This window comes from Cryptomeria japonica, unplaced genomic scaffold (assembly GCF_030272615.1).
Source record: "Cryptomeria japonica unplaced genomic scaffold, Sugi_1.0 HiC_scaffold_160, whole genome shotgun sequence".
In the NCBI taxonomy this organism is placed as follows: Eukaryota; Viridiplantae; Streptophyta; class Pinopsida; order Cupressales; family Cupressaceae; genus Cryptomeria; species Cryptomeria japonica.
Genome location: NW_026728982.1, coordinates 297,024 through 322,556, shown reverse-complemented (window position 1 = coordinate 322,556; position 25,533 = coordinate 297,024). Strand labels below are relative to the sequence as shown.

Below are 25,533 nucleotides of genomic sequence, written 5' to 3'. Positions count from 1 at the left end.
AAAAATTATTTAAGTGTAGGCGATTTTCGTTATCTATTAATAACCATTTTTGTTATCTAATTAATGCAACATCACGTTGAGTCCATAATCTACATGATTTATTGATAAGCGCAACTTCATCAAAACGTCACACATACCTAAAATCCCTCAATTATTTAAAACCGTTCAATGATTGCATATCAATGGCTGAAGTTTTATTTCGGCCCAAATTTCTGAAGAGAACTTTAGTTCTCGAAAAAGTCCCCGAAATGGAATTGGAGACAGTAGGCACGAATCAAATCTTATCCTAATCAAGTATTGACATTTATTAACGTCTTGTCACTGACATTCTCTAACTGCGATCCACTTGGCACGCACGACTTCCAATCTGGTAATTGGTAGTGGTTTACGGTTGTTTCCAATTTCACACACTCGTGCATTTATGAGAAAGATTTACTAAGAGATACACTTCTGCAAAATAGCAAGCGAATTGATTCCTCCTAGCCAATAAATATTTATATGGCTATTGGTGAATTATGTTCATCTATTGAGACAACCCCGGAAAGTGTAGGCGAAAATATTAAATTTATCGCGTGTGAAATGTAGATTCTATTGGCGAAATCTTGATAGAGATACAATTAAATACATAAAACAATGGGAGATTGGGCCATGCATTTTATGAATATTTATAAAGTTTGGGTGACATGGCCACCCCTGATTGATATAATATATTCGCCATTTTCTAGGTCGCCGATGTGAAATATTTGCCATTGGCGAATATTCGCCACTAAAGTAAACCCTGGCTGAGAGAAGGCTTTGTAAATATGTTTTGGAAAGTAAAAGATATTGTTGAAGAAAATTTGGATCATTTATCAGCATTGCTTGGTAGTGTAGTTGAGTATGAGCAGAATCCATCTGCTTCAGACAGTTTCTCCCATGCTATTGATCTATTAGTGGAGTGTACAAGCCTTTCAGTTAACATTAAATTGGCCATATGTTCTTGGGAGGTTCTTCTTCTTCCAGAACTAAAGGAGAAATACAACCTTATCTTTTCAAAGAAGAGAAGTTGAAGGTTCTTTTCGTTTGGTACTCAATTTTTTACATTGTATATATACTCTTTTCTTTCTTTTCTTTTTCCTCAAAGGAATCCTTTGTCCTTGATGTCAAAGGGGGAGAAAGGATTGTGGTTTTTGGAATTAAGGAGATGCATGAGTTAGGGGGAGTTGAGTTGTATGCATATATGTTTTTCCATCAATGAAAAAGGGGGAGATTGTTAGACTTTTGTGAATATTGTTTTCATTGATGTCAAACCAGTTATCCATTTTGGTCCAGATGGTAGATGTAGTATATTAAGGTCAAACTAGTTATCCAGTTTGGTTTGGATGTTGTATGCAGTCGATGTGTGAATTTTTTTCTATGGGAAGGTGATGCACGTTTTGGTATCTCTATGGGATGTGATGCAGTAAGATGTAGTTGATCTAATGGAGTAATTTTTAGAAGATCCTTATCTCTGGAATTCTGAGTTGTTCTAACATTGGTCCCAGTATCAGTTACGTGTTTTGGTATCAACTATTTTGGTCATGATAGATGTATCTCTTCATGTATCATGGTTTAGTATCCTTGGTATGCATGGAATCTATATTTTGGAGTTTGGAGATGTTATACTTGGAGTTTTATGATAATGGGTCAGTATCTTTGGGTTTGGATGACCCTATCCCATTCCAACAATTCAAGTATATGCAACGGTACATGAATTATGTAAAATAAGGCATGTAGAGATCTTGCAGAGGCCGACTTGGTTATCATGTTTATGTTCAAGGATTTATTAGATAATGTGTTGAGCTACATTGACACATTATCCTAGTATGTGAGTCCTCTAGTATATATAGAAGTGTGTGATGTGAGTGATAGAGATGTAGAGAGAAAGATATATAGTAGCGAAGATAGAAGAGAAACAAATAAAAGAGTATGAAGTTTTCATTGTGGATATAGAAGGCAGTTGGTGCAGAATGAGAGTGTAGACAGTGTTGTAGTAATCCTTTATCAAATCTGCTGCAAGTGCTTAAAGATAGTTGTATAGAGATCTTTCACCGAATCTCATGTAGGGTTTGTGAATTGTGATTTAAGCTTAACTTGGAACTGATCTCATGCATTTGGAGATGCAATCCTCTTTAGTTCAATCATTCTTTTTGGAGTGAGCATCCCAACAGTTTGACACCTTTGTAATTTTTGCAGTGAGAATTCTGAGAGTGAGCCATTTTTGTAATCGGGCAATGAGCCACCCTTTTGTAAATCACCATATAACTAGTTATATTCTCTTGAGAGCTAACACTCTCCATGGTTTTTCAAATTTGGGTTTTCCATGTATAAAATCCTGTGTTCCTTTGTGATTGTGTTTAGACTATGTTTATTCTGTGTTTCCTATTTCATGTGTGATAGGCATAATTGATGAGTTTGTTATATGAACAAAAGGTTTAAGTTTGGTGAAAGTTTTAAAATATGTGGGAATACTAATTCACCCCCCTCTCAATATTTCGGTCCCTTCAACCAATCCAACAATATGTACTTTTTCTATTTCATAGACATTTTCATTGAGCATATTTGAATTAATATATTATTCTAGTAAAATAATGCTCTTTCTTTTCTCTTTTATAGAAAAATATTTTGGTTTTCTAGGCGATCTTGGGAGTTTGATTCCCTAAATGACTAACAATTATAACCCTCATATTTCCCCTTTTTTGTGTTATACTTATATCTTGACATGCCTTAATTCAATTTTTTCAACTCTTCCATCTACATTCAAAACTATCACCATTCCCAGATTACATACATTATGCATGATCCCATTGATCAATTTTATTCATATTTCAACATTAGCACCGACATATATGGTCAACTTCTAGACACACTCATCCTAATTCATTCATAAAACTTACTAATTGAGTGGGAACTAAATTGTTTAATATCTCAAAGTTTCTTTCTTCAAATGGGAAGACACACTATTCATTACAAATGGACTTAAGTCAAAATTTATTATGTAACATTCTATTCCTGCATTATATCTATCCTTTGTGAAGTCATAGATAGGCCATATCCTATATGGATTTCTAGCCATTATATTTCCTCTCCTTATAATGAAGTTTTCTCCTACAGTTTTTTTCTTTTTTTGAGGGTTACGCCCTCTTTTTGTTTTAGGGTTCTTATAAATTGTACATGTGTATCTCATATGGCCTATCTTTGGGGAACACATCTCTTCTTTCCTAAGTTGCACTAAGGGGGAGGTGCTAGTGTAATTACATATTTCACTTTATATTTAAATTTAATGAGTAATTTAAAATAATTTTGACTTATTACTAAGCCATATTTAAAATATCTATATAAATAAATTTGAATTCTAAGATTTTTTGAGAAAATGTGATATATTTAATTTTTATTTACAATGAATCCAACTTATTTCAGTTGAATAACTATTTTATTCCATATAAAAAATTAAAAAATAATCTATTAATAGGTCTAGATTATTCAAAATGGTTTATTTTGCTAGGAAATAAGAGAACATGTATTAACAAAAGTATATGCTACCTCTACCTCACTTACTCATTATCAATTGTAGTTAGATGTCACCACTTCCTCATCAAGCTAAGTTCACTTGATACCATTGTTCCTACATGTTGAGTTAGTCTAATAGTTTGTTGTAGCTAACTCAACACCTATTGGACACATGTTATCCTAGATTTTTCATCCTAGAGCCTATATGTGTATTAATTTCATTTGGATTTTATGTGGATGAACCATGAATTTTGATATTGGAATATCATTATTCTCTTCTTGTTTATATTTGAATTTATTTCATCATTATTGTTTTTTTCCCATGCTAGATTTAGTATTGCAATTAATTCTTCACAAAATCTAACACTGAGCATCAACATTAAACTAATCAATATTTTAATTCAATATTTTAACTATTTTTCCCCACTTATTTCAATTATATGTTTAACAATAGAGAACTTCTAAACCTTTTACTAGAAAATATATTTTATGTCTATTGTGTGATGCATATTCTCAACATGTACACCCAGCATTTCTCTTATATGGCTTTCAAAGAGAGTGGTAGTTAGATGTCACTCTTGGTTGTCATTTGTTGTGGATCAAGTAGATAGTGATGGATGTAGATAGTGACAAATCCATATCAGCATGGATGCATAGGTAATGAAATGTATTGATCAAGGGAATTGGCCCACATCGTGTACCCAAAGGAGTGAATATTTAGAGTATTAAATATTTGTTTAAAGGATCCTACCCCAAAATAGCATTTGTTTTAACTCATTTTTGGATCTTAGACCTTTTCAAAATAGTTTATCAAACTAGCAACTTGTCTTTCTTAATTATTTTGTTGAAGGACACAACTTTGGTTTAACTGGAAAAAAGTATGGGTTGTGGTACCTGTAGCGCATGTATCACCCTTATATAGGGAGTAGATTTAACGAAAGAAATTAAGGAAAGGAAACCATGCGTAGGCTTAAAACATGCTTCTTATTATGTTATAGGGGCATGCTCTAAAGATATAATTTGTTGTTTTGTCAATCTCTTCTTGGTGTTCCATCTTTTATAAATAGTCAAACTTTTAACTTTCTTTGGTGCCACCATCTTGTTTGAGCTTGTTTGCACATAAAATTCCTTCACCTATAACAACAGAAAATCAACTCAATGTACTAAAAATGTTTCTTCAAATAATTTTACAATTATATTCAATTCACAAAATTATATATAGACTATAATTTTATTTGTTTTAGCTAAAATAAATCTACATCCTCTATTTACATTTTAAATAAAATTAGAGTTCGAAAAAGAATAGAAAATTTTTAAACGAAGATTTAACATTTAAAGATGGATTAGCATACATGATACAAAAACGAATAATATATATTTCTTTTTTAAGAATTATTCAACGATGTTCGAAATTCGTGACCGGTTTTTTTTGGTATGGAAGGGTGAACATGCACTCCAAGCTCCTAATATAATTATGTAAAAGAGCTTTCAATTTTTAAAAAATAAAAAATATCAATCTTATTTCATATTAATAATGATATAGGTTCATTTATAGTTTGATGGAGCACTTAGAGTTGAGCAGATCTATCAATGTTATCCACCCATATAGAAGATATAGATATAGAGGGCCTTGGTATGGAGAAGCTGCTACCTTTGAGCAGATCTATCAATGTTATCCACCCATTTATACTGACAAACCAGAGCTTGAAAAAGCCAACAAAATTATAATGCCTCCTTCTGCCCTTTCTCATCTGATATCTCAACAAATAGAGTATCCAATGCTTTTCCAGCTTCAGAATACCATCACAGGTCACATCTCACACTGTGGAGTACTTGAATTCGTGGCTGAGCAGAGTATAATTTATATGCCGCTTTGGATGATGGAAATATGCTTCTACAACCAGGAGATGCAGTCAAATTGAAGCATACCACTCTTCCAAAGGGAACATGTTTGAAATTGCAACCCCACACAAAAAATTTCTTAGACATATCCAACCCAAAATCTTTCTTGGAGGTTTCTCTGAGGAACTTCTCTTGTTTAACCACAGGGGATACCATTAAGTTAGATTACAACAACACCATATATTGTATAAATATAGTTGAAACAAAACCTGAATCTGCCATAAGTGTGTTTGACACAGATCTGGAAGTAGACTTTGCTCCTCCTCTTGATTACAAAGAACGTGAAAGGTTGCCATTAAATCCTGCTAATATCTGCACTACCACATCTAGTGCAAGAACAACAAGAGAAAATACGACATCTACAGAGCATCAAGAAAAATCTCAATGCAGATTTACTGCTTTCACTGGAGTTGGAAGGCGTCTGGATGGAAAACCTCTATCACCCAAAAGTCCGAAAATTAAATCAGCAAGGTCAAGATCCCCTTCAAGAGCTCCAATACGTAAACCAGTTAAGCTTGTATTTGGTGGCAACACCGTTCAAGCCCATGCACTTGCTATGGAATCTGGAAAGGTGGCGGCACAGAAAAGTGAAAAGCAAAGTGAAGAAGCTGATAAATTCCAACCTTTTACTGGCAAAAAGTATTCTTTAAAAGATTGATCAGTTGCCGATTCTTTCTCGTTCTGGATCTCTGTTCTTACAATGCAAACATTATTTAAGGAGCTGGAAAGAGTCAAAAGGCAGTCACCTATGCTACATAAAAATGGTTTTATTCTGAACATGTTATTGTTTTCCAATACTCTGTCAATTGTCTGAACAGGCAGTTTTTTATGAATCAGTTTGTAGTTCTCTGCATATATGATATTTTCTATTGATTTTGTTAATTCTACTTTTCTTTTCATTTTGTTTGAAGTATTAATTACAAAAAGAGGTGGATCATTAAACCAACCAACTTATGTTACAGCTGATCATAAGTTGGCCAAGGTACCAGCGAGGAAAATCATACAATCAGAATAAAAACGGTTCTCGATTTGGTCACAAATCAAGTAGCTTGAGATAAGTGTGGGAAATACTTGCATATTTTTCTTTTCAATATTAGGTTTTTTAAAGATAAGGGCCTTAGATATATATCTGATCTATTAATTGTTCTATTCATATCTAGTTGGCCAATTTGATTATAAATGCTTCACAGATATGCTATATGCTCTATTGTTGTTGAGAATTTTTTCGCTAAATTTCTGTCTTTGCTTTCCTCTTCATAAAGGGATTCCCAAACTTGAATTTGTTTTAAACTAGGCTATAAAGAGTCATAAGACTGAATGTCATATGAATTAATTCTGACGATAAACTTGCTAATCAGATGAATTAATTGTTCTATTCATATCTAGTTGAGAATTTTTTCGCTAAATTTCTGTCTTTGCTTTCCTCTTCATAAAGGGATTCCCAAACTTGGATTTGTTTTAAACTAGGCTATAAAAAGTCATAAGACTGAATGTCATATGAATTAATTCTGTGGTATTGTATTAGGAGTTACCTACGATAAACTTGCTAATCACATATAGCTACTCAATTGTCTTTGGACATTGAGATGGAGTTGTCGGACGTGAACTTCATTTCCTTGATTTTCAAAGACTCATGTGATGTTTAACCTTTGTTGAATATATGAATGCGCTGTTATGAGTTCTCGTATATTTTCATGCTTCAAATCTATTTGTGGAATTAGTTTTAATATTCTTCGCATTTCATTTTGAAGTCTATTAATCAAAAGTTACCAATCTAGGCATGCCCTTTAATTCATAAAAGCAAATTTTCTTTTTAAGAAAACTTCCCTCTAGAAAATCAATTATTTATATTAATAAATAGGAATATTACAAAGATACCTTATGCTTGTAAGGGACAGAATAGTCAGCAGCTAAAAGGTGCAGCACATAACATTTGCAATATCATTGAGATGGATCACCAGAACAACAAAACAATTACAAATTTGACAGCATATACAAATGACCATCAGTAAACTTAAAGAGTAAACTATCAGCAAACTTAAAGATTAGATTAGTGAGAGAAGTTAAGAAAGTGGTTATACAGACAATTCCTAGGCTAGGTGGATCAAGTTTGCAGTTGGAGAGAGCCCGTAGTCCTCAACTACCCTTACAAATTAACTCTTTGAAAAATTAATATATTGACCTAGCAAAACAAAATTTGGTGAAGAATGTGTATCTAACAATCTGTAGTATGCACAACCCTATTGGCAAAATGATGAGTAGGTCCCTCGGACGGTAAGTTGGGACACACCAATTAGTGGATTGGGCTTGGATAGTGCTCAGGCTACCAACATAAGTACGTTTGGTGGTTCCATTTGGTCATTGACATTTTTCTGTACCAATTCATTAAGTGGATCATACAATAAAATGGCTTCAAAGGATGGGTGTGAATTTGCTAGTATTATTTGTTTTCCAGGAATAGATCAACGCATTCGTCTTTACTTTTATGCAATCGCTAATTAGATTGATATAATCTCCCATGTATGAGATTTGATTTTCTTGCTTCCCTATTGTTGCTTCCACGTTCTGGCTAGCACCATCCAGCTTGTTGATGACCTCTAATATGATTTCAACGACCTTGGGGTTGTTGTCATTACCTGCTCCCCTGTGTTCTTCGGTTGGTATTTGTAGTGTAATTCTGGGTGTGCCCTAATGGGAGAGTACCAATAGGGTTTGATATTTTTCAGGCAGCAACATTAAGATGTGTAAGGAGATAATTTTGTCTTGTTAGGAAATCTAGAAAGGTGGAGGTACAGAAAAGTGAAAAGCAAAGTGAAGAAGCTGAAAAGTTCCAACCTTTAACAGGCAAAAAGTATTCATTAAAAGATTGATACTATTACACATTCTTTTCTTGTTCTAGATCAACAACGATCGATTGAAATATAAAATTATTATTATTAGTTTTTTCCTTTCAATGGAACTAATATTACAAGAATTTAAATAATTTTTTATTTTTTAAAACTAAAAACTAAAAAATAGTAAGAATAATTAACAAATGCTCAAAAATTGTTAGGTATTCTTGTGTAATTGTACATTTTCGAGAATAAATTGAGGATTACTAGTGATCAAGTAGTTTTTCAATAAAATATTTATATAAATTGATTATTTGTTTTTGATTAAAAAAGCAGCGTTAATTAGGGCGCTGACCCTTTACATAGTCAAAATACAGTAAAAATATTTAAAAACAGGCTAAAGGTGGCAATAGACCAAGCATGGGTACAAACCCCAAACTAACAAGTCAGATAGCCAAACACCAGTCACACCTGCAACAACCCATCCCAACTCAAGAGTGGGGAGAAACACCCCAAACTTGACAAACAACTGTCCAAGCAACACTGTCATTAGGAACATTCAAAGAAAAATCAGGCAGGGGGGACCCCGCAGAAACACTGCCAGATTGCTGCTATAGAACAACATCTGATTATTGTAGAACAACAACAAGAGCAAAATCACCAAGAGAAGAACAAGGCAGAGGAGCAGGAGCAACAAAAGATGGAGCCAAAGGAGCAGAAGAGTCCACAACATCAGCAAAGGCTTCATTAGTCGTGAGGGGAACCTCATCTTGGGAGGAGACAACATCCTTGAGGGAGGAGTGAACAGAAGCAGACTCAGAAGCATAAACCGTCAAATGATCTTCAGTGGCATCCTTCCACCAAGTTGCAACATCTTGTGACATGAGAGAGAACAATCTGAAGCTAATTGACCCGTTGAGAAGCATCTTCGGTTGTGAAAGGGGAAGCACCTTTGCTAATGAAATTGAGAGTTTTAATAATGATTGAATTACTCATTATTGATGAGTTATAGAGGTTGTTTTTAGCTCTATTATTTTTCGATGGTTGTAATAAGTTAGCTTGTTATGGGGTTGTAGACCTATTCAAGTTATTAAAAGAAAAATGAAAAAAAGACAACTAAATTTCTAAGATCAAATCTTCTCGCCTCTTGAAGTTGGCCCTCCCACATTGGAAATATAAGAGCATATAAGAGATTTGTAAGAAGGGTTTACACTTGATTAGCCTATTATATAATTTATGACATGCAGTAAGACATATGAATATAGATAGTGGATCCAGAATAGAGCATCCAATTTGGCAAAAGTGGGTTATTGATAATATTATGATAGGTGGAAGGGCTACATTATTTTTAACTTGTGGACTCATATTGAGATTCAGGCATTACATTTCAACTCTAGATTTGGGTGCCACATTTTTTGTGGTTTTAGTTTTTCTAACCATACTCATTGTTTCTTGTATTGTTTCTCCTATTTATTGCGTGCTTAGGATGTAAGTTAGATATTGTTTTTTGTGAGTATTATTGTGTTGTTATAACTGCTCAAAATTTCTTATTGGTGATACGTGTACAAAGGATTAAACTCTACAATTTTATTATAACGATTAATTATCAAATAGTGCATTAAAATTATTTGGAGTGTAGTGTATTTATTTTGAAAATATTTCTATGACATAAATTATTATGTTATGGTTAGTGATTTTTTGTTTATTTCCTTGTAATTGAATTATTAGTTTGATCTTTTTACAGATTTCCTCTTTTAGAGAAAATGTATTCTACACCTATACATTCCTTCTTTTAGTATTAGAGCTTGATAGCCTCAAATTATAGACATTAGAGATATGGGCTTTTATAACAATGTTAGATTGAGTAAGAGCTTTCTTCATAGAAGATATTGTTGTCAAAAAAAGGAAAAGCTCAATATGGGGAATAATCTTTTGGATATATATCTATGGAGGATATGCTATCAGACAATAAAGAAAATGGATAGAAAAGAAAATATTCACAATTACGATCTATTTAGTATACTTTGTATTATTGAATGCACGTAAATAAGTGAATGGTGTGCCTCTCTACAAGAATTTGGGGAATATTTACTAGGAAAAATCTTCGATAAATATATATTTCCTAAGAAATAAATAGTATACTTTTAGAATGGAGGAGCGTGGCTTTTTGTTTGCACGCCTAAATGTTTCCAACATTATTGTTAAGAAATTGCACTCTATTTGAGTAAATATTGAGGAGGAGATCATTGCATGGATTTTTTGCAATGTTCTTTGTTAGATTTATGGGATCACTTGTTGGTAGCAATTTAGAACCCAATTAAATTGTGTATTTTCACTATTACTTCAATTAGAAATGAAGAGAAAAAATACAAAATTTATTGAGGAGGCCCTAGAAATTTAGGGAAGAATACAAAATAAAGAGAAGAACAAGGACATGAAGCGAGATAAGTGTGGATCTAAATGTTTTATTTACAATAAACTTGGGCATCTAATAAGAGAGCTCAAGGATAAGGAAAAGAAAAAGAAAATAATGATGGTGAGAAATTTTTGATGGCATTAGCAATGAATACATCAAAAGGTGCATGGTTGAGAGATTATGGAGCTTATTTTATCATGATCTCACATCAAATCTTTTCAAAGTAGAAAAAAAAATTATAGTTGGAAGTTACACCTTGGAAATGAGATGGAGACAAAAAAAGAGCATCTTACCATACTACCCAATCTTTTAGCATTAACATGTCATCCAATCCATAATATGAAAGAAAAATATAAAACAGTTTTTTATTGCAACTCTCATTTGTATATTTATACAAAAAAAAAATGTCAAAAGGAATTACATATATGATGGATTACATCAAGAGACAATTAAGAAATTTAACAATGTTTTTGGGCACTTCATACCTACCACTCTTGGAATCTTCATGCCTAAACACTTTCTTGGCTTCACTCCTCTTTTGAAATCTGATTTTCCCCTTCACATTACAACTCTCATGTTTGTCATGAACACCCACAATACACCTAAAAAGCTATTTCTTCTTTTATGTAGGTCTCTAATTTGTAAGCCAATTTTCCTGTACTCTTTTGTACCCAAGTCTCTGAAGAGGCCTAGGAGTTCTTCCTTCAATGTTATTGTTGTTGATTTTTTATTATTAATACCATCGAGTGATATATTTTGTACATTTTAAAACCTTTTTAAGGTGCCGAAAAGAGGAACCCAATAATTCTCTCTCATTTCCCTCAACTTCACCTTTGAAATTCTTTCAAAAAATATAAAATAAAATGTAGTGTTTGGTTTGAAAATGTAGCATAATTGTTTCTACACCATATCCAACACCTTTTTTTGTATATGTACATGCAAAATGAATAAAATCATGAATCAAGTTGTGCCCCATTATAAATTGAAGAGTTTAATTATTTTCTCAAAAATCACTAGCTTTTCCTCCCTTCTAAGCACCCAAATTTTAATAATAAGACAAGGATGGAACATCAAAAGTAATTTTCCTTATACAAAATTATCTTGGCATAAAAAAATATAATTAATTTTCAATTCTATAATATGCCAATAGATCCCATAAATGGTTGAAACTTTAGATTTGTGGAATATAATAGTATTAAAACCACATTAATCACCCTATTTTCTTCTAATTTTTGAAATAGAAGTGAAGTATTAATAAAAAAAACATTTTATCTTTCAAAACTAAAAAATATGCCCTTGAAGCGCCAACCTACACCAAAAATTTAAAAATTAAATATCCAAATAAATATTCTTTTTTGGTGATGCAAGATTGTTTGTGTGCCTAGATGCTCCTACATTAGACTCACCAAGTAAGAAGTTTCTGAGCATAGGCTCGCAAAATGGAGTTATATTAGACTGATAAAAACACTTCTTTATTTGACTCTTCCAACATCTATCTAGGATATTTGTCATCCTTCTCAAACATGTTTTCTCTACACTCCTCCTTAATGAAGATTTTTCTCCACCATAATCTAACCTCCTTCACCAATTGCAACTCTCCCTCTTCTCTAATCTTTTGGGTTCAAACCCACTATATTCTAGTCACCTTACCAACATGATTTGCACTATTATCTATACTTGACATCATACATCTTTTTCTATACATATAGATCGGACCCAAAAAAATCATCTCTACATTCACTTTCATTTCCATCTCTACATTCACATCATCAGTTTTCTCAAAATACAAATAATCTTTCATAAATTCAAGAAAGTATGGTTTTACCTCTTCTTTTTTTATTATTGAAACATTATTTTTCTCTCTATCTTCTATAATATATTCATCTTCATACAATCCATTCTCTTCTTAAACATACAAATGAAAAATGTTATACATTACCTCTTTCTATGTCATTACTGAAATAGCTTCTTCACTCTTAGCTACATTTTCAAATAACTTGATTCCCTCCAAAGGAATCTTAGCTTGTGTTGCACTCTCCTACAAATTCACCTTTTATCTATTCATTCATGGCATCATTAAGGAATTCTACTTTAATATTTCATTTCTCCTCATCTGGATACATAAATTCATTTACAAAGGCATCTTTGTTAGACAAATAATTGCACTCCTTTTTACCCATATTTTCCTCTTATCTTCTCTTTCCCTTTGTTGTTCTTTTTTCCCTTAAATATTTTAGTATAATCCTCAATTTAATAATTATAGCCTTTTAGATTCTCTCTCTCTTGACAAGGATTGGAATTCCTCAAGGATTTCTAACAAAAAAACCCAAACTCTTCCTCTTTTTCATCTTCATGTGCAATTTTCAACCTACAACAAAACTCACATTCACACTTATCCTCTACATGATAATAGAGATTTCTGGAAGATACATGTCTCACTTCCTCTAACCACTCTCTCTTAGTGGAGGAACTATGTACACCATCTATCTAGCTACAAGCCCTATTATAAGAAAACCAACATGTTCTTATACATACTTCTTTCAACCCAATGTAGATTACCTCACATTCAACAATCTACCTACACTCTCAAGATCTTTGAATCTAATACTAGTTGATGCAAACAAGACTACAGGATCTTATCAAACTACCCAATCTTGGAGCCTTAACATGTCATCCAATCAATATATGAAAATAAAATCTGAAAAAGTAAAATTTATTGAAAGTTTCATTTATAAATTCATATGAAAAAATGCCTCTTCTGACAATTCTTCTAATGCTAATGTGGACTCCTCCTAGGATGAGGTTGTGCCTCTTTCTATTGTTGTGGCATGTAATGGCCTACTAGATGCTCCTGGTGTGACCCCGTTTGGCCTTGTAGTTTCTTCGGTTCTTGCTCCTATTCTGCAACAACTATCTACTCCTAGCAAGTCTGTCTTGAGGGTTGTTCTAAAACAACAATCTACTCCAAGTGTGGATGATTTCTCTAAGGGGGTTCCCCACTTGATCTTCCTGGTAATGATGTCCCTAATAATAGTATTGCCTAGACTATTGCTTGTTGTAGACATAAAGGTAAGTCCCCCCCCTCCCAAGCTTAGAGTCAAGTTGAGGGTGATTCTAACCACTCTTGCAGAGGGTTCATAGATTTCTACTATTGTGTTATTTTTAAATTGGTAGGGCTTTGGCGATAGTCCTCTAACCTGTTGTTTTTGACTTGTTTGACCTAAGCTTGTATAGGGTCAGCACCCTTGTTTTGCTACCTTCTTTTTGCTGCCCATGGGCTATTTGTATACAAGACCAACACCCTTGCTTTTTTACTTATTTTAATAAAATATAAAATGCCTGAAATAAAATTATATGTTGAAGATTATGACAAGAGAAAAAAATTAGAAATTTAACATTGATTCTAAGCACTTTCTGTCTACAAGTCTTTGAATCTTCATGCCTTCACACCTTCCTAGCTTCACTCCCCTTTTGAAAATTGAAGAGTCTTCAATTAATTTCCCAAAAATCGCTATCATTTCCCTCCATTTTTAGCACCTAAACTAAAAGAATAATTAATGCTCTACAATGACAACAAGTCTTGGAACATTGTGTTTTGATTGTGGTTATAAAAACTAAAATACAACCACTGCTAAATTAAAATTATTCAATTAAACTTTTAAAATGTATCACATAAGCATATAATATTTATCATTATTTCAAAAATAAAAGTGAAAAAAAGAGTTACACAAATAATGAATGGTGACTAGTAAAAATAAATCTTAAATTTACATATGACTTACAGACATAATAAATGTCAACATTTTAAAAAATAAAATTAAAAATTATGTGCAAAAGTAAAATAATTCTCAAGCAATATGATAGAGAATAATAACACTTCAATAAAAATGAAAATTTATATCTTAAGTAAATAAAATAGCATCTCTCCAAATTATCTTAGCATTTTTCAAAATAATGTATTGACAATGCCTTAATAAATATATTGTATTGCAAACTATTTGACGCTTCAGTTTTATAATTTTTCTTCTTTTTGAATTTCTTAAAAATATATTTAGAGTGTTATTAAAGGTCAAAACAAATTGCCACATACTTTTAAATGAATAGTATAGTAGTCGACAACAACATCATCCAGGACTTTCATAATGCTGGTCTAGTCCAACATGTTCAACTCCCCCTGTTTTCTTCTTTGAATCATATCACTAATTGCTATTCAAATTTTTGGACGACCACATTTGCTTGTACAATAAGAAGAAAATGATAGGAACATCATCCAGGACTTTCATATTGCTGGTCTAGTCTTCCAATAGCCATTACTACAAAAATGATAGGAATAGTGAGGAAGCGAGTTCTTGTCCAGCATGTTCAACTCCCCTTGTTTTCTTCTTTGAATCATATCACTAATTGCTATTCAAATTTTTGGATGACCACATTTGCTTCTACAATAAGAAGAAAATGATAGGAACATCATCCAGGACTTTCATATTGCTGGTCTAGTCTTCCAATAGCCATTACTACAAAAATGATAGGAATAGTGAGGAAGTGAGTTCTTGTCCAACATGTTTAACTCCCCGTGTTTTCTTCTTTGAATCATATCACTAATTTCTATTTAACTTTTTGGATGACCACATTTGCTTCTACAATAAGAAGAAAATGATAGGAACATCATCCAAGACTTTCATATTGCTGGTCTAGTCTTCCAATAGCCATTACTACAAAAACGATAGGAACAGTGAAGAAGCGAGTTCTTGTCCAACATGTTCAACTCCCCCTGTTTTCTTCTTTGAATCATATCACTAATTTCTATTCAACTTTTTGGATGACCACATTTGCTTCTACAATAAGAAGAAAATGATAGTAACATCATCCAGGACTTTCATATTGCTGGTCTAGTCTTCCAATAGCCATTACTACAAAAATGATAGGAATAGTGAGGAAGTGAGTTCTTGTCCAACATGTTCAACTCCCCCTATTTTCTTCTTGAATCATATCAATAATCGTGTAAGTACATAACATTTCCTCATCATGTAAGTACAGATCATTTCCTCAATAAACAATTTAAAAATATTTTGCCATCAACTTGGCCAACTAACATGGGCATTGAAACTATTACCTATACAAATAATCCAATACCTGAAGAGAACCATTACAATCCACATTGATATGTATAGATATAATTCTTTTCTTTAAACAACCATAAATAATATATTAGTGTTAGGAAAAAATTTCAACCTTGTTATTGTTATCTTTCAATTTAATTATTAATTGATAAATAATAATTATATTTTAGTTGTATGAAAGTTGCTAATGTAATTGTGATCATTTGTGATCTTGAAAGAGAGGTCACAAGTTCAAATCTCACAAGGGGTAGGGTATGTACACCTCATTTGTAGCATAGTTAGGTGCATCCCATAAGGAGTACAAGGTAGCCCCATATTGCTCTAACCAATCTGTAGACCCATATACAAATTGTTGGCATCATGCACTATAAAAGATCCTTTCGTTTCCTTCCTTGTAAGATATTTTTTAATTGTCAAAATAATAAAAGTATGAAAAAGGAGAAAGATAAATGAAAGCCTGCTAAGATAAGGAAGATATTTCAAAAGATAGATAAAAACACAAGTTGAAACAGGAAATTTCTATTTTTTGTGATTTGATCGAGTTATTTGATGCGGTATTATGATTGATATTTCAGTTATTCATTATTGGCAGAGTTTGATAAATTTGTGTGTATTTCTTTGAAATTGTAATATCTTTGATTGTGGATGTTTGGAATGTCTTCTAGACATTGATGTGTGCCCTCAGCTCAAGTGGTTTATGATTTGGAAATCCATAAGAAAATCTTTCAGGTTGATGGTCATTGTTGTGAGTGTTTTTGAGGTTTAGTATAATGATGATGATGATTCTAGTAATGCGAGTTGTTGTGGTTGTTGCAGTGCAATTCAAGTTACTTATGGATGTTTCTAGATTGTGTGCTATGTGTATTGGTGGTCTACATTGATCCTTGTGCGTGCTATTATAAAATTTTCTCATGTCTGATGATGTTCTTCATGCTAAGCGACATTCATGCTGGTGTAGCATGTTGCAGATGGTCAAGGAGTGCTTCTGGGAGTTGTTTCATATTTGCAGTGGTTGTTTCGGTCCAGACTATGTCTTAGACGACATCATTTTGGTTTGCATGAATTATTGTAGAGTGTGATTATATTTTTGTAATATGTAGCATGTGTTTAGCCGACCTTGAAACATAGGTTGATGACTTGTATAAATTCATTGTAATAATCAATGTGTGAGGTATCTGCATGGTATTTGTGAGTGAATGCAAATGTTTTCAATTGAATAAATTTGAGAACAAGTGTTTGATCCTTCGAAAGTGTAAAGAAGTGTGTTGGAGAGCATATTAGATAGTGAGTTTAATCGGAACTGTACTTAGGTATGTGGAGATGCTATTTCATCAGTTCATGATTCTCTGGATGTAATCTAAATGCTTTTGTAAGTTAGTGACACTTCCCTAAGAGTTGTAGCCCTCCGAGTTTTTGTTATTTGAGCTAAATATTTGTTGCATTAAAACTTTTTAGCATTGCTCCCCCTTTCCTTGATTCTTCCATTACCTCTAAGAGGTCAAAACCAATCACATCCCAACACTTTTGAAAAAGAGGGCGGTGAACCCATCCGGACCTCGGGCTTTTTTTGGGGAAAGGGAAAATACCACTTTGTGGACTTCCTCCATAGTGAAGGGGGCTAGTAGGGCTCTGTTATCCTGGTCAGAAATTAGAGGTGGGATAGATTGCAGTAGATGCTCAACATTATCCTTCCAAAATGGATCTAAATTAGAAGGTCGAGGGGCTAGAAGATTCTTAAAAAACTTTACTCCTTGTTCTTGAAAGTCTTTTAAATTTTTAATTAATACCCCTGAGTCCTCATGCTTGATTGAGAATATAACATTAGATAATTTTCTTTGTTTTGTGGAAGCATGAAATAATTTGGTGTTCTTATCTCCCTGCTTTAGCCATAGCTCTCTTTATTTCTATCTCCAATATTCTTCTTCTCTCTTACAAACTTCTTCCCACTCACTTTGAAGACCCTTCTATGTAGAGTGCAGGATCTGATCCAAACCCTTGGAATTTATGTTTTAGTTAACTTCTTCCAATTGTTGAGCAATAATTTTTTTTGAACAAAACCATTCTTAAAGATCTTTCTATTCCATTCCTTAGCCTGGACCTTAATAAACGAAAGTTTCTTAAAAAATTGGAACATCTTTGTTCCACTACATGCAAGGGCAGATACCCACCATTGTCCTAAATAAAGCTTGAAAATGTGGATGTCTAAATCACATGTGCTCAAACTTGAAGAAGGAGCCAAAAATCAGCATGGGGTTCTGTTTTTTCCATTCAAGGACAATTTGGATTGGGAAGTGATCTGATTCAGAAATAGGGAGAATGTCTGAATAATAATTGACCTGATTAAGGCGTCATTCCAAGGGAATGAAAAAACTATCGAGTCTCTCTGCAATTTGAAGGAAGCTTGATCTCCTATTAGTCCAAGTGAAGAGACCATTAATGGGGATCACATCCAATAAGTTGTTTTCTATGGTGAAACTTAGAAAATCCTACATAGATCGTGGGGGTGGGCAGATTCCTCCTTGTTTCTCCTTATGAGACAAGATTGTATTAAAGTCTCCTCCAATGATGAAATTTTGTGCTTCTTCTTGTTGGAGTAACACAGTCAGTTTGTCCCATAGGTCTTTCTTTTCCTGAGTGGGGATGGGGCCATAAACATTGAATACTGTAAAGGTCATGTCATAGCATATTGCTTTCAACATTTGCCAGTTATGATCTTGTTCTAATAGGTGAACTTGAACTTTTTTAGGATTCCATAATGTAAGCAATCCTCCCAAGGCCTCAACACCTTGCATTTGGGCCGCTCCAAATTGTGTCCATTTAGCCACTATTTTGTGATACATTTCCTTTGATATCTTTGTTTCTTGGAGTAAAAAAATGCCAGCCTTTGAAGAATCAAGGTGAGATTTGATTCTCCCTCTTTCGTCAGAGCATTAATACCCCTGACGTTCCAAGAAATCATTTTCATTGTGCCTTTTGCACTCCTAGTAATTCTTTTTGATACTTTAAATTTTCGGTCTAGAGTACTCTGCACACTTGCCTCTTTTTTTTCTTGAATCTTCACAGAGTTTGGTTTTTACCTCTCTTTTTTGGGGTTGTAAAGCCATCTGATTTCAAATTGGGGCTCTGCTCAACTGATAAGGATTGTGGATAGTCAAAAATAAATTTTTTTGTCTCACCATCTTGTGAAGGGGTTTCCATTTCTTCGTGCCTAATTTCCAAGGGGGTTTTCCCTTTATCTGAGATGTCAGTAGTTGAACAACAAAACCTTGTTTTTAATAAGGGACACATTACATTTGTCATACTAACACCTTCCTCCTCTGCAATTTACCCAATCATAGTGGCAGCTAAAGTGGACAGCATATCGTCTGCTACTTCCTGGATATGACCCTCCTTATTTGAGACAACTATCCCTAAAATTGATAAATTCTACATTAAATTTAGGATATCAATCCGGATTCATTGAACATTAGGTCCCAAACTATAGCTTCTCTGTCATCACATGTTATATCACATAATTGGAGAACCGGTGTGGGCATGGAGGCAAATTTATAGCTATAAAGAATCCAGCTATACATGATAAAAAAAATAGGTCAACTGATTAATCCACTAAACATAGGATGGTTCAAAATTTAAGGCATCCTGAGGTTTACAGGGATCATTACGTGATTGTACAGAATCAGAAGATAAAACTACCTCATGTTGATGAGTAGTACACAGAAGAGGGTCTGAGCAGTGATTTTTATAGACTAAAAGCTTTGAGCACTCATGACAACTACAGGAATTCGTGAAATGGCCTAATTGTTGTTGATATTTGCAGACGACCTCTGCATTATCTAATATAATATCTTGATGCCACAAACCCCATTTTGATGAGATGGTTAAGTGCTTTGGCAGGGTCTTATTTGAGGCAAGGAGAAGGAAGAGCGTAGCATCTCTCTAGATTGTTTCAAAGGGTATAAGATCGTGAGTGACAAAGATGCCTAGTGGATTGGCCATGGTCTCCACAATATCTGGGTCTCTGTATTTCAAAGGCAAACCTAGAAAAGAGATCAAGTGAGGATAAAATCTACAAAGATTAGCATCTGGTTTAAAATTTGAAATCCAGGGTAAGGTAAAAAGACTGGCCCCTTGACAAAACCAACATTTGTTTTTATGAACTGCATCTCTATCTTCTGATGAAGAAAACAGAGCTATAAAAAACTCCGAGTGGCTCTCGATGAAGAAAATATCACGAAGACCCAACTAGTGAGTGTTTGCCCATGAAAGAAAGGTTTGAAGAGGAATTGAAGAATTAAACTTATCGATGAGAGCCAATTTTTGAAGAAAAGAGACCAACTGGGAGAGAATGTGGTCAGGAAAGGATATCTTGATAGCGAAGGTGTTCTCAACTAGAGCCCGAGTCGAAATGGGGAAAGAGGAGTCCGTCTCTTTAAACTTCACCAGTTTTCTTTTCCACACAAAGTGCGCTGGTTTTGACTTGAGGGGATCTCCATGATCTCCTTGTTGGTTTACTCCAGTTTTCCCTTCGGCAAGGCAAACCTTGAGAGAGGGCTGATGAGGGACGGATGGAGATGCTTCGTAGATGTCAAAAATTGGTTGTTTCTTTCGGTGTTTCAATCGAAATGGATTCAAAAGTGGAAGCTTTTTGACAGGATTTTGAAATTTTTTTTCCTGGCCAAATGAATTTTGAATTTTTTTTCTAGCCTGAATGATTTTTGAAAAGGTGGACGGTGGCCTAGGTGTCCTCTGGGGACCTTACGAGCCCCATGGTTGAGAGAAATTCCCTTGACATAGGTGTTGGAGTTTAAAAGATTCTGCAGGTTACTGTTTGCTTTGTGAGGATGGGAATGAAATGCGCGGGCCGAATGAGCAAGAGAACTATTGAAAAAAGTCTCGGGGCTATCTGACTTGTCTTGTAGACATGTGAAACGATTCAACCATCAGTTTCCTGAGGGTAAGTTTGAAACCAGTTTGATAAAAGGCTTATCCCTGAAGATTTTGACGGAGGGGTTGATGTCAAATTTTGAATATTGGCCAAAACGAGGGGCATCCTTTGACTGTCCTTTGTGATCCTGATGGGGGACATTGAAACCTTGCCACCATATACCATTCCCTGTAGCCCTGTGTCAAAGCCTTGCCACACCCTGCCATCTTGCACTGTCATCTTGCCACCATCTTCCATTCCTTGGAACCCTATTCTGAAACCCAAGAACGTTCGAACCTCCTCCCATGGAACTTTCTAGTATGACTGCTTTTATGTATTATACTTATATCTTGACATTCCTTAATTTAATTGTTTCAACTCTTCCGTCTACATTCAAAACTATCACCATTCCCAAATTACATGGATTATGCATGATCCCATTGATCAATTTTAGTCATATTTCAACATTGACATTGACATCTATGATCTACTTCTAGACACACTCATCCTAATTAATTCATAAAAGTTGCTAATTGAGTTAGAACTATATTGATTAATATCTCAAAATTTCTTTCTTCAAAAGGGAAGATAAACCATTCATTGCAAATGGACCTAGAATACAAAATTTATAATGTGACATACTATTCCTGCATTATATCTCTCCTTTGTAAAGTCATGGATAGGCCATATCCTATAAGGATTTCAAGCCATTATCTTTCCTCTTTATATGATGATGTTTTTCCTACATTTTTTTTCTTTTTTTAGGGTTTCACCCTCTTTTTGTTTTAGGGTTCTTATAAACTATACATTTGTACCTCATATGGCCTATCTTTGGGGAGCACATCTCTTCTTTCCTAAGTTGCACTAAGGGGGAGGTGCTAGTGTAATTACATACTTCACTTTATATTTAAATTTAATGAGAAATTCCAAATAATTTTTACTTATTACTAAGCCATATTTAAAATATATCTATATAAAATAAATTTAAATTCTAAAATTTTTAAAGAAAATATAATATTTTTCATATTTATTTATAATGAATCCAACTAATTTTAATTGAATAATTATTTTATTCCATATAAAAAAAAACATAATCTATTAATAAGTCTAAATTATTCAAAATGGTTTATTTAACTAAAGTAATTTAATTTGATTACTCATGTAATCTAGGAAATAAGAGAACATGTATTGAAAAAGTATGTGCCATCTCTACCTTGTTTACTCACTGATTAATTGTAGTTAAGTGCCACCACTTTCTCATCAAGCTAAATTCACTTGACACCTTTTGTTCCTACATGTTTAGCTAGTCTAATATTTTTTTGTAGCTAACTCAACACCTATGGGACACATGTTACCCTAGATTTTTTATCCTAGGGTCATTTCACTTGGATTTTATATGAATGAACCCTGCATTTTGATATTGGTATATCATTATTCTCTCCTTGTTTGTATTTGGATATTGGAATATCATTATTCTCTCCCTGTTTGTATTTGAATTTATTTCATCATTTTTGTTCGCTCTCATGCTAGATTTAGTAATGTGTGGTTCTTCAAGAAATCTAACACTAAGCATTGACATTAAATTACACAATCTACTCATTCAATATTTTAACTCTTTTTTGCCTACTTCTTTCAGTTATATGTTTAAATAAAGATAACTTTATTTAAACATTTTACTAGAAATTAAATTTTATGTCTACTGTGGGATGCATATTCTCAACATATACACCCAACGTTGCTCTTATATGGTATCTAGAGAGAGTGGTAATTAGACATCACTATTGGTTGTATTTTTTGTGGATCAAGTAGATAGTGATGGATATAGGTAGTGACATCCATATCAACATGGATGTATAGGTAATGAGATGTTTTGATCAAGGGAATTGACCACATCATGTAGCCAAAGGAGTGAATATTTATTGTATTAAACATTTGCTCAAAGGATCCTACCCCAAAACAACAATTATTTTAACTCATTTTCTGATCCTAAACCTTCTCAACAAAGTTTATCAAACTAACAACTTGTCTTTCTTAATTATTTTGTTGAACTAGGCCACAACTTTAGTTTAACTAGCAAAAAGCATGGGTTTTGGTAATTGCAGTGCATGTATGACCCTTATATTGTAGGGACTAGTAGATTTAACAAAATAAATTGAGGAAAAGAAAGCATGAGCAGGCTTAAAACATGCTTCTTATTATGCTATAGGGTGGGCTCTAAAGATATAATTGATTGTTTTGTCAATCTCTTCTTGGTGTTCCATCTTTTATAAATAGTCAAAGTTTTATCTTTCTTTGGTGCCACAATCTCTTTTAAGGTAGTTCTCATAAAAAAAAATTCTACTATAACAAAAAAAGGTTAATTCAGTATTGCCAAAAATTCTTCAAATAACTTTACAGTTATATTCAATACACAGAATTATTATATAGACAATAACTTTATTCGTTTTAACTAAACATTTAAGAATTAATCAACAAGTTCGAATTTGGTGAACGATAGACATGCACTCCAAGCTCCTGATGTAATTATATTAAATTGCATTTTACGCGTTTTCTTAATTACATTGCATGTAAAAGAGCTTTCAATCTAAAAAATTAAAAAACCAATCTTATTTCATATTAATAGTTATATAGGTTCATTTATAAATTGATGGAGCACTTAAGAGTTAACACCGCGACTGTTAAAAATAAAAAGGACGCAACCCTTTATATGACATCTATATATAATTGCTAAAACCCAACAAAAGAGAATACGTAACTGCACAGGAATTTATCTCAGAGCTCAAATTCTATAATTTTTTTTTCAGAAATGGAATATTATGTTGGTAAGGAAGAGATTTTTGGATGTAAAAGTTCTCATAAAGATAGATCAGATAATGAAGGAAGATATGGATATGTAGAACCTGGTGAAGATATCAATGGACATGAAGAAGAAAGAAAGCTTGAAAATATGAATGTAAATGAAGAAGAAAGTTATTATGAAGATGGATCTGATGAAAGTAGATATGGACATGAAGAAGAAAGAAATCTTGAAGATGGAATTGATGAAAATATGAATGTGCATGAAGAAGAAAGATATTATGAAAATTTATATGATGAAAATATATATGGAAATGGAGGACCTGAAGAAGTTATGAACAACCATGAAGAAGAACATGATGAAGATGGATCTTATCAAAGAAGATATGGATATAGAAGATATAGGTATGGAGGGCCTTATGAAGAAGCTGCTACTTTTGAGCAGATCTATCAATGTTATCCTCCCATTTATACTGACAAACCAGAGCTTGAAAAAGCCAACAAAATTATAATGCCTCCTTCTGCTCTTTCTCGTCTGATATCTCAAGAAATAGAGTATCCAATGCTTTTCCAGCTTCAGAATACCATCACAGGTTGCATCTCACACTGTGGAGTACTTGAATTCGTGGCTGAGGAGGGTATCATTTATATGCCACTTTGGATGATGGAAAATATGCTTCTACAACCAGGAGATACAGTCAAATTGAAGCATAACACTCTTCCAAAGGGGACGAGTTTGAAATTGCAGCCCCACACAAAGAATTTATTAGACATATCCAACCCAAAAGCTTTCTTGGAGGTTTCTCTGAGGAACTTCTCTTGTTTGACCACAGGGGATAACATTAAGTTAGATTACAACAACACCATATATTCTATAAATATAGTTGAAACAAAACCTGAATCTGCCATAAGTGTGTTTGACGCAGACTTGGAAGTAGACTTTGCTCCTCCTCTTGATTACAAAGAACCTGAAAGGCTGCCATTAAATCCTGCTAATATCTGCACTACTGCAACTAGTTCAAGATCAACAAGAGAAACTACTACATCTACAGAGCATGAAGAAAAATCTCAATGCAGATTTACTGCTTTCACTGGAGTTGGAAGGCGTCTGAATGGAAAACCTGTATCACCCAAGAGTCCGAAAGTTAAATCAGCAAGGTCAAGATCCCCTTCAAGAGCTCCAATACGTAAACCAGGTAAGCTTGTATTTGGTGATAACACCTATCAAACCCATGCACTTGCTAGGGAAAATGGAAAGGTGGTGACACAAAAAAGTGAAAAGCAAAGTGAAGAAGCTGATAAGTTCCGACCTTTTACTGGCAAAAGGTATTCTTTAAAAGATTGATCGGTTATCGATTCTTTCTTGTTCTGGATCTCTGTTCTTACAATGCAAACATTGTTTTATTTGAAGGGGAGAATGATCGACTGAAATATTAAATTATTATTACTATTTTTCTTTTTTAATAAAATTATTATTACGAGAATTTAATGTTCTATAAGCCACTATGTGTTTACCAAAAGGAAGCTAAAGATATTGTCTACAGATTTCCTAAAATATGATCTATTATTATTGATTATTTACTATTGTAAAAGCAATTTGTAATATTATTTTATGATCTATGTTAAGCATTATAATTTTATCTACAATATGTTTGACTGAATTGTATTAGGTTCTTGCACATGATTTAATAGTTAACCTTCTATTTATAGAAGAATTTAGATACTATTAGATTGCATAAGTATTATAGAGAAAAAAAGTGTGTTAAATTTGTACAATGAAAAGTGTATAAACAATCTGACATTATAACCAAATAATCAAGACACCAACATAATATATAGTATTATCGTTTTCAATTTTTATTGAATTATTTACTATTATATTAAATTTAATCATTTCACAATATAATAACGAATCTTTTACTTGACCTTTAAATATATATAAAAGTATAAATATAATAACCAAACATAGCATCATGATATTTCCATGGCAGAAGACTTTAAGAGAAGGCTAGATCTCAA

At 33.2% G+C, this 25,533-nt stretch overlaps 1 protein-coding gene and 1 pseudogene across 1 annotated transcript; both read left to right on the top strand.

The window, feature by feature from the left end:
* The first annotated feature begins 5,171 nt into the window (after positions 1-5,171).
* On the top strand, positions 5,172-6,088 carry LOC131067257 (uncharacterized; annotated as a pseudogene).
* A 17,859-nt stretch (positions 6,089-23,947) lies between these two features.
* LOC131067258 (uncharacterized) lies at positions 23,948-24,859 on the top strand. The gene has a single exon (XM_058002214.1). It carries the CDS (start codon positions 24,026-24,028, stop codon positions 24,857-24,859), a length of 834 nt encoding a protein of 277 aa, XP_057858197.1. The 5' UTR covers positions 23,948-24,025.
* Positions 24,860-25,533: the final 674 nt, after the last annotated feature.